The following is a 16,118-nucleotide window of genomic DNA, read 5'->3' as shown; positions in this document are numbered from 1 at the left end:
TCGGGGTCGTTAACCCATTTCCAAATCTTGCACGCGTCCCTGCTCGTTGTGCTGTGGGACGCGTCCTTACTGAGACAGTCGTAGGCATCATCGTTTCTCACACGCCCCGTGAGCACTTGGTGTGTGGGTGCGGCCAGTGTCGAGACCTCTCTGGGAAGCTGGGCGAGGGCACGTCGTGAGGAGACCCCCCAGTTCAGCTAGTCCCTCGTGACGAGGCCTCGTTCCGCTGCCAGCACATAGAGCGACTGTCTTGGCGAGCTGCCTGAGGGAGGGACATTTCTGTTTGTCGGGGCCAGGCGTGCGGGGGGCCGTGCCACAGGAGCTGAGCTCGGGCAGAGTCCCCCGCCGCCCTCCTCTTTGCATGGAGCAGGGCCGGGCGTCCTGTCCACACACACTTCTCTGCGCCTCCTCCTGTCCCTCCTCTTCGCTGCTTTCCGGGGGCAGGACGTTCTCCTACTCTTCCGCTAACTGTTCTCTGTACGGTGTCGCTAATCGTTCTGCCGTGGGCTTCCTTGGGGGCGGTGGTTAGTGTGCATCATCAACCACTGGGGGTCGGAGCCCCGTGCGCCCCGTGCCCGTTCACAGCCCGAGGGCAGCACCTCCCTGAGTTGGGTGCACAGGACTCTGTCCGAGTTACGTTTTCAGAGCCTGTGTTCTAAGCAGTGTCGAGTCTGGCATTTTTCAGTCAACGTTCTGGATCGAATCCTACAGTCTAGTTCCAGTGAGCGTGAAGCTTTATACTTAACGCTACATTTGTGCGACGTATGTATGTCCTCAGATGCGTTCCCCAGTCGTGCAAATGTCGTGGGTGTCCCGGAAGCTAGTTACCAGCTCTCTTACCCTTGCAGGGGCGCAGTCGTGTGCCTCTGTGGACTGAATCGGACACACCCTTCTTCACGTTTTCAAAGTTCTCTGAAGAGGTTGATGTTAGAGTTTCAAAGCGTATTACGAGTAGATTTCTGCCATATTTGACGTTTGCTGCTCTTTCGTTGGTTACGGAGAAAAGTAAAATATTTCTCGGTAGTTTCGTTATCATGAATATCTGATAATTTAAAATCTCTACCAGTTATAATTAAATAAGTTAACCATTGAGATCCAACGTTAGTTTTAACTTCTGTTTTCTATAAAAATATTTTCTGAAAGCGTTAGAAAGCAATCCGTAAGAGACGTTTCTGTGACACCTCAGTGAACCACAGACGGTGGTTCTAGACCACAAGCGGTCGTCAGTGGAAGAGTTGCAAGTTTCCCAGAGGCTTTAATCCCCTTTTCCTCCGCATTTCCGCAGGCGGGGAGGTGGTCAAGATAGCACAGCTGGCGTCCCTGGCGGGACCGCAGAGCCGAGTTGCCCAGCCAGAGACCCCCGTGACGCTGCAGTTCCAAGGGAACAAGTTCACCTTGTCGCATAGCCAGCTGCGGCAGCTCACGGCCGGCCAGCCCCTGCAGCTGCAAGGTAAGGGCCAGCTGCCCGTGGTGACCGCAGACAGCTCTCCTGTCAGCCCGGCCCCCCCCCCCCCCCGTCCCCCCCCGTCCCCGACTGCCTCTGGGACTCAGAGGAGCTCACGTCCGACCCCGTAGACGGCCTTCGTGGGTCCTCCGTTGTGGGGTGTTCAGGGCACTGGCCGGGTAACACCAAAGCACGTGCTTGCCTGGAGTTGAGGCACGCTCTGTCGCTGATCTGGGTTTTTTTTGGGGGGGGGGGGGGTTTGTTTTTGTCATTGTTTTTTTGATAAAATGTGCTCTTTGGAAATGTTCCCCCCCCCTTTTTTTTTTTGTTTTTTTACATTTATATTACCATTTTTTAAGTAAGTTCTTCGCCCAACGTGGGCCTTGAACTCACGACCCTGAGATCAAGAGTCGCATGCTCTACTGACTGAGCCAGCCGGGTGCCCCAAATAGTCCCTATTTTAAAAATCAAAGTAAAAATATGTGTTAGTTTCTAATTTTAGCATGAAATAAATCGTCCTGATGCCACCAAAGAACGAGCGATTTACGTAGAAGTTACCTTCTTTCGTATACAGGTTTTATGGCATTGACTCCCAGACCAAAGCCCCCCAGGCCTTTGTCTGAATGGACGTGTTCCTATGGTAACTTCTCCGTGCAGAGGATGAGGGCTGTAGTCTGAGGGGCACGCGGGGATTAGCCCGAAATTACCACGTGGCAGCAGCTCAGAGTCTGAGTCCCCCTTGCCTGTGGGTCCCGGCCGGACGAGGTGACCCTTGTCAGCCAGGGTCGGGGCGCTCCGTATGGGCGCCGGATGGTCAGGCGCGGGTTGGCAGAGCGGAGCCCCGGGAAGTCTGCAGCAAAGACGCTGCTCGGTTTGGCTTCATTGGCTCTTCTTTCGGTTTTCCGGCCAGAAGGGCAAGGCTGTCTGGCAACGCCTCCAGCGTGTTGGAGCGCCACGTGGGGCCGCTCCTCCAGAGTAAAAGACGTCAGAAGGAGTCACACAAAAGGCCGGGTGTGGCAAGCCCCTTAACCAGTGAGGAGAGCTGCGGCATTTGGGCCAGAAACCCTTTTTAGCGGCTTCCTCATCGCGCTTTCCGGACCGGCAAGCACCAGCGTGGGGTCCGGGGGCCGGGCTCGCCCCGTGAATGGTGTGGGTCCTCAGGCTGGTGGCACACACCTTCGTGGACGCCTGTTGCACCGCTGCGAGTCAGGAGCTGCATAGATGAGAGGAGCGTTTTCTTGACTTTGAGCAAAAGCGACTTTGCTCCATCTGGTGTTCGTTCATCGTTAACGAGACGTTCTCGTTGTTTCTCTAGTAACTAAACTCTGCGTTGCCTCGCCGGGAGTAAATTTGATTTCGGATTCAGTGTTTTGCTTCATGTGTTCCCCGTGTTTGGAAGTGAGCGTGGCCGGGAGGGAGAGGCGTGCACGGCCTGCGGCTGACCCTCCCGCCGTGCGTGTGATTGATTGCAGGCAGCGTCCTCCAGATCGTATCCGCCCCCGGCCAGTCCTACCTGCGGCCTCCAGGCCCCGTGGTGATGCAGACCGTGTCTCAGGCGGGCGCCCTCAACGCCCTGGGAAGCAAGCCCCCGTCGGGCGGCCCGGGCCCCGCACCCGTGACACCGCCAGGTAGGGTGCTCGGAGCGGGAAGACTTGGCTTCCGGAGCTTCTTTCCGTGCGACTGTGCTTCCGAGGTAACCGGAAGGTGTCTGTGGTTTCCGCCGGTGGCGCCTCCGAGCCCGAGTCCGCTGGTGAGCGTCTCCGGTTTCCACAGACAGGCCGCCAGCAGCCTGGGTTGTTTTCCTGCTCTTCCCCCGCACAGCTGTCTGTGGAGTATGACCAGTCTCCACTCGACCTCAGATTTTTTCTTTCTGTTCTAACGAGAGGCTTGGAATCGTGAGAAATTTTGCCTGTCAACGTCACAAGTATGTTTGGTGAACATGCTTGGATTTCCCCGGGACCGGTGATGGACCAGGATTCAGGCCCTTCTCTGCCTGGCCTGTCCTTGGCCTGCTTCCCCCCAGGGTCCTGCTGTCCTGGACATACTCATCCTCCTGTGGTCTGAGGCGGCCGAGCGGGCAGTCCGGCAGGGACCCCTCCCGACCCATGGCCCTTGTCCCTGCTCGGCCCCGGTCTCTGTGTTGTCTGTGCCGAGACTGGGTGGGGCCTCTGTCCCCGCTCCCAGTCAGGCCCCGTAGTGGGGTCTGGAGGAGACTGCGGGGCTGGTGGCATTTGCGCATCCCCGCCACGGCAGGTGTCCCCACCTGTGGCTGGTGCTGTTTCCCAGGCCTCCCTCGCCTTCCAGAACTCGCTCCTGGCCCCTGTCCCCACAGGGCGGTCGCCCTCACCACACTCTTGTGCCCAGTGCCTGCCCCTGCCCCATCCCCTGAAGTGGCTTTTTTTTTTTAGTTTTTTTTTTTTTAAGGTTTTATTTGAGAGAGAGGGAAGGAGAGCGTAAGTAGGGGGGGAGGGGCAGAGAGAGGGAGGCACAGAATCCAAAACAGGTTCCAGGCTCCGAGCTGTCAGCACAGAGCCCATCGCAGGGCTCGAACCCGAGAACCGTGAGGTCATGACCCTAGCCAAAGTCAGACGCTTAACCGACTGAGCCACCCAGGCGCCCCAAGGTGGCTGTCTTATCCCAGGTCTCTGTCAGTCTTCAGTGCCCCCCGTGCAAAGTCCCTGTCGGGATGTGCCGCGTGGCCTGGCTGACGGGGCGGGCTGGGCTGGTGGGGCGCAGATCCATCCAGCCTCAGTTTGGAGAGACAGGGCGGTGCTGGCTCCCTGCCGGGGGGCATGCAGGCGAACAGAGTCCCAGGGGACGCGCGCATGGTCACAGTGAGGATGACCACGGGTCTCCAGTGTGGGTGCCGCCTCTGGACACCCTGGGGGCTCTCCACACCATGCTGTTCAGCTCAGACGGGGGCCAGAGAGTGGGGGCTTTGCTGACGGCCCCAGAGGATGTGACACACTGCATAGAGCGAGCTGCTGGGGGAGGGGGTCCGCAGAGCCACCGGGAGCTCTGTTTTCCGACCCGTCCCTCTTGCTTTGCAGTTGGTGCGCCTGGGCGGGTGACAGTGAACCCCCTGGCCACAGGAGAACCTGGCATGGCCTCAAAAGCGGCCTCCCCCGTCGGAGGGCCGGCCCAGGTACGGCGGGGCGGCTGGCGCCCATGCTACGTGGCTGCCCACGGGCCCCTCTTTGCGCGGAAGTCGTTTCTCAGAAGCTACTTGGGGGGTGGGGGGGGAAGGCATGGTTTTTAACAGTGTCATCGGTATACATGCCTTCGAAAGCACATCGTCTCTCAATTTCAGAACTTGATTTTATAAATACGTTTCGTAACAGATGAGACTGGGTCTTGTGATTCCAGAAATCACATTTCACCTTTTTCATGCTCCTCTGTCCGTCTTTTGGGTGTCAGAAATGCTCACCACGTTAGAGGAGAAGTGCACCCATCGGTTCTGCCTCCTTGCTGTTGCTTTTTGCCGCGGGATGGGTCGTGGGTGTCCCCGAGGACTGGCGTGCGGGAGGGACGCCACAGGGCTTGGTGAGACCAGGCACCGGGCTTGCTGCTCTTCAGTGGCCATTTTCGCCCTGTTTCCCATAAAGGAGGAGAAGACCAGACTTCTGAAGGAGCGACTGGACCAGATCTACTTGGTCAATGAGCGACGCTGCTCTCGAGCTCCCGTCTACGGCAGAGATCTGTTGCGGATTTGTTCTGTGGTCGGCGGAGAACAGGCACCTTGGCTCGGGGCTTCTGACAGCGGTCACCAGAAAGGGGCTGGGCCGGCCGGCGGTCACTCCTCACCCTCAAGCGGTCAGAGGGACCTGGTTTTGACACTGACCCAACGGCAAGCCTGCCTGCAGGACGTCATCGACAGGTGGGGCGACCTCTGTGTGTGCTTGCAGCCTGCTCCCCGAGACGGGCCTCCCAGGTGCCCCCCAGCAGAGCGTGTCTCCCCCCACCCCCCCCGCCCCGCCCCCCCGTTTCGTGGCTGTTGGTTTCTCCACGAACCGTCCCTCGGAAAGTCTGTTGAGAAATTTCCGGGGTCTCTGGCTCCGGCATCAGTCTGTCTCTTCACCTTCGGGGAAGGTGTGTGTCCTCGGGGTGCTCTTTTCTCCCTTGGGTTCCAGGCCTGTCCCCAGGGCAGCGTCCGGGTCGACGTGGGCTGGCCTGGGTGCAGAGCCACAGCACCGACCACAGCCTGGCCGTGGGGGGACTGTCCACCGTGGCAGTGAGGAGTTTTCTCTGTTGTGCTCCCTTACGTAACATTTTACTCAAAAGCCACACGGAAAACGTAACGTTGCTTGACAGGAAGTGTGTGTTTGAGATTGAAACTCAGAAACGCGCTATAGAAGAGAAAACAATCACCCGGATGCTGTGTGCACGGCCCCCTGGCCCCAGCCCGCAACTCCGCTTCCCCCGCCCCGTCTCCGCTTCCTCCGCAGCCAGCAGGGGGGCCTGGCCCATTTGCGCTCCATCCCCTGCTTTGAGTGCGTGTCCGGTCCCACCCGGGCGCGAGTCTTCTCTCCCTCCCGCTCTGTCCGTGGGGCCGGGCGCAGGCCTCATGGTCACCGCGCGTTTCCAGTGGGGACGCAGTGACCTCCAGCAGCCTGGCTCGGGTGGGCCGTGCGGTCTCACCACCCTGAAACCCCCCGTGCTCTGCCTGTCCGCCCCTCCCCTCGGAGCCCGCCGGCCCCGTGGCTGCCCTGCCCTGCGTCCGGCAGTGGTGAGCGACCGCCCCGCTGCCCCCGTCCTCGTCACACTTCCGTGGCCGGTGTAGTGGGCTCGGGTCGCTCTGACGGGCGTGCGGTGGCGTCTCACGGGGGCCGTGATCTGCGCTTCCCTGAGGACGTGCGACACGGAGCCTCTCTTCGTGGCTTTTTGCCGCGTTCTGCGGAGAGGTGTCCGTTGAGGTCTTCGGCCCATCTGGTAAACGGGTTGCTCATCTTCTCGTTGTGTTTTAAGAGTCGTGTGTGTGTCAGGACCGCAGTCCTTCATTAGCCGTGTCTCTCACGGACGTCTTGTCTACGGCTCGTCTCCTCGTGACGCTGGCTTTCACAGGGCAGAGTGTTTGGTTTTAGCGGAGCCCGGCTGTGTCTCCTCTCGTGGTCATGCCTTTGGGGTGGGACCCGCAAAGTCCTGGCCAGCCCCGGTCACCCGGGCTCCCCCTGCGTCGTTCTGCAGGGGGAGCCCCGGTCACCCGGGCTCCCCCTGCGTCGTTCTGCAGGGGGAGCCCCGGTCACCCGGGCTCCCCCTGCGTCGTTCTGCAGGGGTGCCCCTGTCTGCGTCTCCTATTTACATCTACGGTCGGAGCTGAGCGAGGGCCAGTGAAGGGACTGGGTCTGTGTCTAGATTCAGTCTTCCCCAACCCGCACACCTGCAGTCCCGTGTTGCGGAAAGTCTTAAGATGCACACGAGCTAAAGAACGCAGCGAGCCCCGTGCTCCCGGAGCCCGTCCTCGGCAGCTGTCAGCGTCTGCCCAGTCTCGAGTCACCCGTCTGCTGCCCTGGAGCAAGGCTGTCCTGAGACAGGTTCCAGACAAACATGATTTTGTCGCGCTCTGAAAGCAACACGGTCGCCTGATCGCAGCTAAAAAAAGGAGCCGTTCCTGATGTCGTTAAGTGCGTATTGAGCCTTCTCATTTTTGGTTGTCTCCTAAATCCTGTCTGTGTAGTTCAAGTCCGAATCTTGGCACGGAGGTGCTCAGCGGTCGACAACTCTCTCTCTCGTGTGTCTTCCTTTTTTTTTTTTTATTTTAATTTTTTTTTTTTAATGTTTATTCATTTTTGAGAGACAGAGACAGAGCATGAGTCGGGGAGGGGCAGAGGGAGAGGGAGACACAGAATCCTAAGAAGGCTCCAGGCTCCGAGCTGTCAGCACAGAGCCCGACGCGGGCTCAAACTCCCAAACTACGAGATCGTGACGCTCAACGGAAGGAGCCACCCAGGGGCCCCTGTCGTGTGTCTTCTGATCGGGTTCTGCCGCTTCCTCTTCTTTTTCCCCCCGCCGTGGACTGTTGGTTGAGGAGACCTGGGGGTTTGCCTTGTAGGACTTCGCACAGTCTGGATTTGGCGATGGTTCCTCGAGGTGTAACTGGACGTGTTACTTTGTTCTCTGTCTCGTCTGTAAATTGCTCGATCCAGAGGCTTGATCAAGCAAACGTGGGTTGTTGCTTTGGGGTTTTTGTTCGTGAGAACGGGGATGACCGTGAGTCCCGTTAGGAAACACGGGGTGTGCGACGTGTGTGTTTGCACACGGCTGTTGCTTGTTCCGGCAGCTTTGTCGCGAGAAGGTCTTTGCTCCACTGGGAGTGCTCGGGGGACTGTGCTGGCCTCTCTGGGGGTTCCGTCCCGTCCTCAGCACCGTGGCGGCATCCTCTCCATCCCTGTGGCTTTGCGGTGAGACTTGGTGTGGGGAGGCGTCCCTCCTCCAGCTTTGTTCTTGTTCGGTGTCGTGCGGGCTCGTCTGGTCGCTGCGTGCCCACGCTGACCAGGGTGCGGGCTGTCTGCAGACTGGCCGGCTGAGGTTTGCTCTGGGATCGCGCGGAGCCTTTAGGTCAGGAGCAGACGTGCTAGTCCTGTGGGCTCTTCCGACCGATGAACATGGAGTTGCTTTCCGTTGTTTCAGCTCTTTGATTTTGTCCGTCAGGGTTTTGTTGACGGATGGCATTTTTGTTTACGCACACTTGGTGGCAAGTCCGGGACGTTCATCTGGAGCTGCCCTCCCGGCGCGGGTGGCCTCCGGAGGCCGGAGGGGTGGTACGTGGCTGCTCTCTGCAGGGCCCTCTTCCTGCTGCGTCTGGCTTCCCTCCTGGTGGCACGGTGGCTCTACGGGCTCTGGGGGTCACGTCCCCTCCCCCAGCCATCCAGGAGACATGGCACCTGCAGCCCCAGACGGACACGTGCGCTTCGTAGAGAACGGGCCGTCCCCGTTCCTGCTCCTGCGACCTCGGGGTGCCCTGCACTGCTTGTTTCCGTCCGGGTGGCCCTCATTGGCCGGCCCTGGAGGGACCCACACCCATGGTTGTTGTGACGGGTGGTGTGGGCCAGCAGCCACGTCACCCCCGTGGGGACTACAGTTAGGCACTCTGGCTTCTCTGGCAACTCGCTCTTAGAAGGTTCTGCCCACTTCCTTCTTGAGCCTTTGCTTCCTGAGACAGGTGCTGCCCGGTAGGGACGCTGTGGGCACCACGTGTGATGCGTGTACTTTCCGCTTCTCAGGGTGGTGTGTGTGATCCCTCCGGTGGTGGCCGCGCCCCCCTCCTTGTGGGTGGCGAGGCCGCCGTCCCTCTACAGCCACAGGATGAGGGTCCTGAGGCACTGCCTGCGAGAGCACACGGCTCCCTACGCACAGCAGCTGCAGCGCATGACGGCCCTGCGCTCCCTGCGGTTTCCCGAGCTGAGATTGGTGCAGTTTGACTCAGGTACGAGAAGGCTCCCTTCTGCTCTGCTCCTTGGTTTCGGTTTCGGTTGCGTTTATTTTAAGAGCGTGTGTGAGCGAGTGGGGGAGGGCGGCGAGGGTGGGTGGAGGGAGGAGAGAGAGTCTCCGGCAGGCTCCACCGGCAGCGCGGAGCCCAGCGCGGGGCTCGATCTCACCAGCTTGAGATCGTAACCTGAGTGGAGATCGAGAGTCGGACGCTCCGCCGACCGAGCTGCCGAGGCGCCCCAGCTCTGTTCGTGAGGTGGGGTTCCCTTGCCCTGGGTCGTGAGAGACTCTTGATGGCGTTAATTTCATAGGCAAGCTGGAAGCTTTAGCCATCTTACTTCAGAAGTTGAAATCCGAAGGACGTCGGGTGCTGATCTTGTCGCAGATGGTTCTCATGTTGGACATTTTGGAAATGTTCTTGAACTTCCATTATCTCACCTATATCAGAATCGATGAAAACGCCAACAGTGAGCAGCGGCAGGTAAGGAAGAAAAGATCTTCTCTGTTACAGCTTATGCTTCGGCGTCGTTACCCAGTTTCGCCAGTCTCCGCCCTGGTTTCTCAGAGCCGCGGCGGCCCTTCAGTAGGTCTTTAGCACATACACGCCGTTACTGGGCGTGTGCGGCCCGCTGGCTGTCTCAGCGTCGGGACAGGCGGCCTGCGGTCACGAGGAGCGGGTCGGTGGGCTCCAGGAAGCAGCGGGGAGTGGAGGTGCGGGCGCGGTCCCGACGCGGCGCACCCGGCGAGCGCCGTCTCGCGCGGCCTGCCCCTCCGTTACTCGCCAGGTCGGCTAAGCGTGTGTTGCTACAGCGGGCACAGCGAGACAGACGTGCTCGCGCGCTCCCGGCGGGCGTGAGGCCGTGCGGCTCTGTAGGAGACGGGTCGACGGCGTGGGCGTGCGCCTCTGCCCGGGTAATTCCGGGTGGAGGGCTCAGCCCTTCAGCGCCTCGCTCCCTTCCAGAGCGACACGCGCGTCCAGCCGTGCGACGGGTCGGCAGGTCGCGTGTGTGCCGTGGTGCTTGGTGGTGTCGTGAGCGCGCGCTGTCCCCCGTGGGCTGGACGACCAGGTCGTCATCGGCGCGTTTGGAACGGCAGTCGGGAGCACGGGAGAACGTTCCCGAGCGCCGGAAGGCCTGCCGCCGGATCGTGGAACGTGTCGGCCTCTTCGCGTGCTCCCGCGCCCACGGGGCTTTCTGCCTGTGCGCACGCTCGCTGAGGAGGGCCTAGGAGGAGACGCGGCGCGGTGTTAACCGACGAGGTTTTTTGGCAGCGATGTCACAGGTCACACGCGGAATCTCTGGGAAGAAGAGGGGTCCCTGCAGCGGCCTCTCCGGGCCTGTCTCCCCGCTCCCTCAGCCTTACTCCGGAGCCTTTTGCCGTGAAGTGCTCCGGCATTGCCTGAGGGTACAGGACCGAGCACACGTCCCTCCCCAGGAAGACTCTGTGTTCTCGTGGGGCCCTCGGGTTGAGCTGACAGTGCCCGTCAGGTGGAGTCAGACATCTTCCTTTTCGTAAAAGAGCGAGGCTCGGTGTCCCGTGAGGAGTGTGCGGAGAGGTTTGTGGTGAGCGGTGGCCGCGTGCACGTGGCAGGAGCCGGGACGACCAGACGCTGGCTTCTAGCTGGCCGATGTCAGATCGCGCCCACGGCATCCGGCGTTTGCCGGGCGGGGGGGGGGCGCTGACCCCAACATCTCACTTCATCTCAGGAACTGATGAGGAGTTTCAACAGAGACCGGCGGATTTTCTGTGCCATTCTGTCGACTCACAGCCGCGCCACAGGCGTGAGCCTGGTGGAGGCCGACGCGGTGGTGTTCTACGACAACGACCTGAACCCCGTGATGGACGCTAAGGCCCAGGAGTGGTGCGAGAGGATCGGGAGGCGCAAAGACGTCCACATCTACAGGTGAGGGCAGCGGTTGCCGTCAGCAAGCCGCCGAGCCCGGAGCGCGGGAGGCGCGGGGGCAGAAGCGCCACATGGAGCTCGAGCGCACGCTACGGCTCGCACCCCGTGGTTCTGCTGTGGCGTTCGTTTTTTCTTGCGAGTTTATTTTGAGACCGAGCGCGCGAACACGCGCGAGAGGGGAAGGGGCAGAGAGAATCCTAAGCCGGCTCCACGCTCCGTGCAGAGCCCAACGCGGGGCTCCCTCCCAGTGGCCCCCGGGTCGTGACCTGAGCCGAAATCAGAGTCGGGTGCTCAACTGGCCGAGCCACCTGGCGCTCCTTGTTTTCTCTAAGGCACTTTTCTGTTCGTGCCGCTTCGTTTCTCTGTGCCCGTTTGCTCAGTTTGTAATCTGCTTGCTCAAGATCGTAACGGAGTTAGTTGTTTCGACGTAACGCGCTGTCCACGCCGTCCGTTCTAAGTATACCCGCCGCGCCTCACCTAGAGGACCTGCGAGTTTCTCAGTTACCGTCAGGTGTGTCTGTCCTAGGACGGCTGCGGTATTCGTTACCCTCAAACGTGAGTGGTAACCGGCCAAACCCGGAACGGAGGGAAGTGGAGAAGGTCCTACTCTGTATCTCTAAACTCCCGGCAGCATTTATTATACTTGCTTAGTGACAAGCGTCCGCGTCCCGTCGCGCGTCCTAGGCCGGGTGTGCCGGCACGCGATGGCCTTTCTCGGGAGCCCTGCCGCGTGTGTGCCGGCGGCGTGCCTGCGGTGGCGGCCTGTGCACGGTGGTGGCGTGTGCGTGGCGCCGGTGTGCAGCCCCATGGGGCGGCCGGCCCGGGACTCGAGCCCGAGCCTGTGCCTGCAGCCTTCGCCGAAGCGGTCCTCCCGAGGCGGACGTTAAGGAGCCGTGTTATGCTTCTGAAAGTCAGTGAGCAAGTGCTGCCTTTACAGATCTCATCCCACGGAGATAGAAGCTGACCACGTTTTGGCGGATGTCTCTCCGACGTCTTTTTAACGTTTTCCGTGGCTCTTGCCAGCAGTCTCGTGTGTGAATCCCGTTTCTCTCATCGGCATCGGGAGCCTGTCTCCGTGCTGGTAAACGTCACCTCGGTGCACCGTGTGCGTGTTGCATGAGTGACGTTTTCCTGGGTGATCTTCTCCTTGTCGTTGGCCCTGCGGCGGTCATTGGCCAGAAACGGGAGAACTGTTTTACTCTCGGTAACCGTCATCCGTGAACGGTCTGGAGCAGTCTTGGCAGCAAAGGTGCAGAGTGTGTAAGAACCGAGAATAAAACCAGGACGCGGTAAGACACGAGTAGCAGACTGTGCTGTGTCCTGGGACAGAAACACCTGGTGCGTAAAAACGTGCTTTCCCCAGAGCAGTGTTGAAAAGTAACACGGTTTTAACCAAAGCCACGGTCGTGTTTGCCTGTATTTGTTGCACGCATGTGCACATGCAGTTGGATGAGGTCAGTCGGTTTTAAAGTACATTCGGAGGGCGCCTGGGTGGCTCAGTCGGTTGAGTGTCCGGCTTCGGCTCGGGTCATGATCTCGCGGCCCGTGAGTTCGAGCCCCGGGCCGGGCTCTGTGCTGACGGCTCAGAGCCTGGAGCCTGCTTTGAGTTCTGTGTCTCCCTCTCTCTCTGCCCCTCCCCGCTCATGCTCTGTCTTTCTGTCTCTCTCAAAAATAAATAAAAATGTCTAAAAAAATAAAGTTCATTTGGAGGGAAAGCTGGTAACAGCCAACAGAAATGCTAACGAGGGTTGCAGCAGAGAGGTGCGGGAGGAGGGGAGCAGTGAACGGTGCAGGTGTGAGCCTGTGGGGTGTGGGGGGGGGGGCGTCCAGCCTCACGGGAGCCTGTTCATTTAGTACATGCTGCTGACGCTGTGCTGACCGTGAGAAAGGTGCCTGCTTTATGGCCAGAACACCACCCCCAGGGCTAAGCACGGAGGCGTGGAAGTGAGATGGTGGTCAGGATAGTTGAAGGGACAGTATCTGTGGCTTGAAGGGATAATTTTCGCCGGACAGGAAGCTCGGAAGGAAGGAAAGATAGACATATTTGACTGCGGTCAAATGAAAACTTCAGTTTTGTGTTTGTCAAAAGATACCATAGCAAAGCTGATGCCCAGATAACAGACTGGGGGGATCGTTGGCAATCTCATAGCAGACAGAGGGTCGGATAGCTCTGACAAGGTGAGAAGTAAAGGAGCCTTTATTCAAGAAAGGCTGGGGGGGGCGGGGACCTGAGAATCCAAACCAGCCATTCCAGCTGCCCACGCATGTGGTGGGACGGGCTTGGCAGGCGGAGGTCCGGTGGCCGCCTGTGTGATGGCCGTCCTCACGCACCCAGATGGGAGGCAGCGGTGGGCGAAGCTGCTGGCGGTGCTGGTGAGGGCAGCTCCCACCCGGAGTGGGGAGTGGGGTCGTCGCTCTGTTTGGACAGCGATTTATCGAGGTCTGCCGAGCGGAAGGTTGTGCGTGCCCTCTGTTCCCAGCCTTACCCTCCAGGGGACCCCTGTGGTGCAGGCCGTTACTGTAGCTTGTTTATACAGCACCAAGCGGGAACCAGCAGATGCCCGTGCCCAGAGTACAGCCGTACCCTGGCCATCGAACAGCCACCGGAACCGATGCGGGGGGGGGGGGGGGGGGGGTCGTCCCTGCAGCACGTCACTCAGGAGGGAAGCATAGCGTAGAGAAGTGCGGGGCAGCAGACGCGGCCCGCCGTTGCGTGTGCACGTGACCGTGTGAGTGGCGTGCTCGCCAGGCTGTCGGCTCTGGGGGGTCGGGTGTTCCGTGTGAGGTTCCTCTGGGGGACCCAGGAGGACTTTTCTAGGTGGAGGCTGGAGGGGAAGAGGACAGAAGAGACCGCGGTCACGGAGGCGCGGGACCCTGTGCGGCAGGGGAGCGGACACGGGAGAGGTGGCCTTGGCCACCGTGTTAAGGCGCGCCCCAAGCACGTGCAGAGCCTTCCAGCCCCTGCCGAGCACCCGCATCCCAGCCGCTCGTGGCGTCATGCTTCCCGGCGGCCCCGTGCTCATCGTCTGTGTCTGTCTGTCTCGTAGGCTTGTGAGCGGCAATTCCATCGAAGAGAAGCTGTTGAAAAACGGAACCAAAGACTTGATCCGAGAAGTAGCCGCTCAGGGCAACGATTATTCCATGGCATTCCTGACGCAGGTACCCGTCACTGGTGTGTGGTCCTCGCGCCTGCCACCTGGTGACGGGGCACGTGGGTTCACCACGGACGGGTGAGGGGTCGCCGGGCGGTTTCCCTGGTGACGCGGTCTGGCGCTCTGGTCAGGCACCGATGCGAGTCCCGTGTTGGACACTAACGTGTGTCTCGTGCACAGCGTACCATCCAGGAGCTGTTTGAGGTGTGCTCTCCCACGGACGACGCCGGCTTCCCGGTGAAGGCGGAGGAGTTTGTCGTCCTTTCTCAGGAACCTTCTGCCACGGAAATCATCGCGCCCAAAATTGCAAGACCTTTCATTGAGGTGAGGACAGATCCTCCTGGAGGTGACCCGGGACGTGCCCTGCCTGCGCTGTGGGCCCCCTCGCTCGGCCCCGGTGCACCCCTCCTGCCTGCTTTCTTTCCATTGCAGGCGCGTGGGCTGGAAAAGCAGGGAAAGGGAGCAGCGGAGAGGGGGGGCCTCAGGCCCCTGCTGCCCGGCTCAGCAGCCATCCCTCTGCCCCTCTGCCCCTCTGCCCCTCTGCTCCTCTGCTCTTCCCAAGCCAGACTGCCTCCCCCAGGCCGCAGCCGGCCGTTCGGTCTGCCCGTCCCCACGGTCTGCAGTCTCAGCCCCTCTGACAGGCGCCCCGTGTGTACGAGCATAAAACGCACACCTGATTCTGGGGACAGTGCAAAGGAGAGCATAAATGATCTCGTTAATACCTTTTTATGTTGCTTACCGTTGAAATGGTAGTATCTGTGTATACTGGGCAGAATACGTTTTTAACTTAGCTAGAGGTTTCAGATGGCGCACGCGCTCATGTGCTGCTGTGTAGACCCCTTACAGACCCACTGTTGGGGCCACGTCCCCCACCCCCACCCCCCCGCCCTGCCTCGTGCAGTGGTCTTGCTGCAGCGCCCCTGGGCGCCCCCTCCCCTCGGCCCGTCTTGGGAGGCCGTCCCCTGCTCCCCTCCTTCCTGGGTGTTGGTTTCCAGGCTCTCGACCTCGGAGGGACCCCTGTGTCCTGGGCCTCTTCCCGCCCTTGCCTGCGATGTAAAGTGCACCGGTTCCCCTGTGGGGGCTCTCCGCCTGTGTTCCCATCCTTGTGCCCTTGGTGCCCTGAGAAATTTCCACTTGGTTATTGAGAAGTCATAAATGTGTGTGTTAAATCCTCAAGAGCTTGTAATGGAAGCAAGCGCCCCGCCCCAGGAACCCCCCACCCCCCCGCCCCTGCTCAGAGACAAGCACTGTGTGCGGTTCCGGGAGTTTCCTACATACGATGTCCCCTGCGGGGACACCTTATAGCTCTTCATCTGGGGGACAGATAGATTGACCCCCTTCTTTCAAACATCGGGGTTATTTGCACAAGGCTAAAAAAGAAAAACAGCATGAAAGAAAATAGGTCTTGTCTATGAGGTAACCGTCTCGGCATTAAAACTCTTGATTGTGTCCTGGGAGAAAAACGAGGCGGGAAAGCATGTGTGCGGGAAACATGGTGTTTGGGGTGCCGTTGGCTTTGGGATGTGTGTGTGCCGCTCCGTGCGGTGCACAGGCTGACGCACACTTGCTGTTGAAATGTCCTTGTTGAACGTCTTGCTGTGTGTTGGCTGTGTTCTAGGTGGCAGGGATCTAGTGTCGAGTAAAAGACACAGTCTCCCCTCCCCATGAAGCTTGCATACCGGGAGAGGAGAGACTGAAGCACGCAGGCTCTCCCTGCTGAGGCGGAGGGCCCTGTGCAGGGCGGCTGATGCCTGGTGAGGAGTGCCACGGGCAGAGGGGTGGCCGGGGGTCAGGAAGGGGGTGAAGGGTGAGGGCAGTGAGGCCTCCCGGCTCTGTGCTAGGTCTGGATCGTGGGGGCCAGGGCACAGGCTGATGGGAGCGGCATGGCCCCATGAGAGCAAGAGGTACTGGGGGGGCTTTTGAAGGTGAAATGAGCGTGGGGGTCTGGGGGAGGCCCCTGTCGTCGGTGTGCTGGAGTGAGCAGCCGGCACCTTGGGCTTCCCGGCACCTCTCCAGTGGGCGTGGTGCTCTTCCGGGGACTGGCGCGGGAACATGGCTCTCAGTGGAAGTTGTGATAAAGTACGAGAACGTATGGCAAGTGTGCACGTCATAAAGAGCTTGAGAGGGTGCTACAGGGAAGGCACCCCGGGGACCGCCTGCCTCCTCACCACTCCTGTCCCTGAGGGCGGCTCGC

At 60.2% G+C, this 16,118-nt stretch overlaps 1 protein-coding gene and 1 non-coding gene across 2 annotated transcripts in view; both read left to right on the top strand.

The window, feature by feature from the left end:
* The window catches only part of EP400 (E1A binding protein p400), a 97,871-nt gene that overhangs the window by 52,255 nt on the left and 29,498 nt on the right, over window positions 1–16,118 (top strand). The window contains exons 25-33 of the mRNA XM_042911081.1: window positions 1,286–1,450; window positions 2,917–3,072; window positions 4,495–4,589; window positions 5,050–5,321; window positions 8,665–8,867; window positions 9,181–9,350; window positions 10,576–10,772; window positions 13,820–13,931; window positions 14,105–14,248. Coding sequence (XP_042767015.1) covers window positions 1,286–1,450; window positions 2,917–3,072; window positions 4,495–4,589; window positions 5,050–5,321; window positions 8,665–8,867; window positions 9,181–9,350; window positions 10,576–10,772; window positions 13,820–13,931; window positions 14,105–14,248 — 1,514 coding nt within the window. The remainder of the gene's footprint in view (window positions 1–1,285; window positions 1,451–2,916; window positions 3,073–4,494; window positions 4,590–5,049; window positions 5,322–8,664; window positions 8,868–9,180; window positions 9,351–10,575; window positions 10,773–13,819; window positions 13,932–14,104; window positions 14,249–16,118) is intronic.
* Window positions 10,217–10,347, top strand: LOC122204311. Its single transcript, XR_006195607.1, has one exon. It is a non-coding gene; the product is annotated as a small nucleolar RNA SNORA49 (small nucleolar RNA).

Source organism: Panthera leo, chromosome D3 (assembly GCF_018350215.1).
Source record: "Panthera leo isolate Ple1 chromosome D3, P.leo_Ple1_pat1.1, whole genome shotgun sequence".
NCBI lineage: Eukaryota > Metazoa > Chordata > Mammalia > Carnivora > Felidae > Panthera > Panthera leo.
The sequence above is the reverse complement of the archived record's forward strand: the minus strand, read 5'-3'. Positions and strand labels throughout refer to the sequence as shown.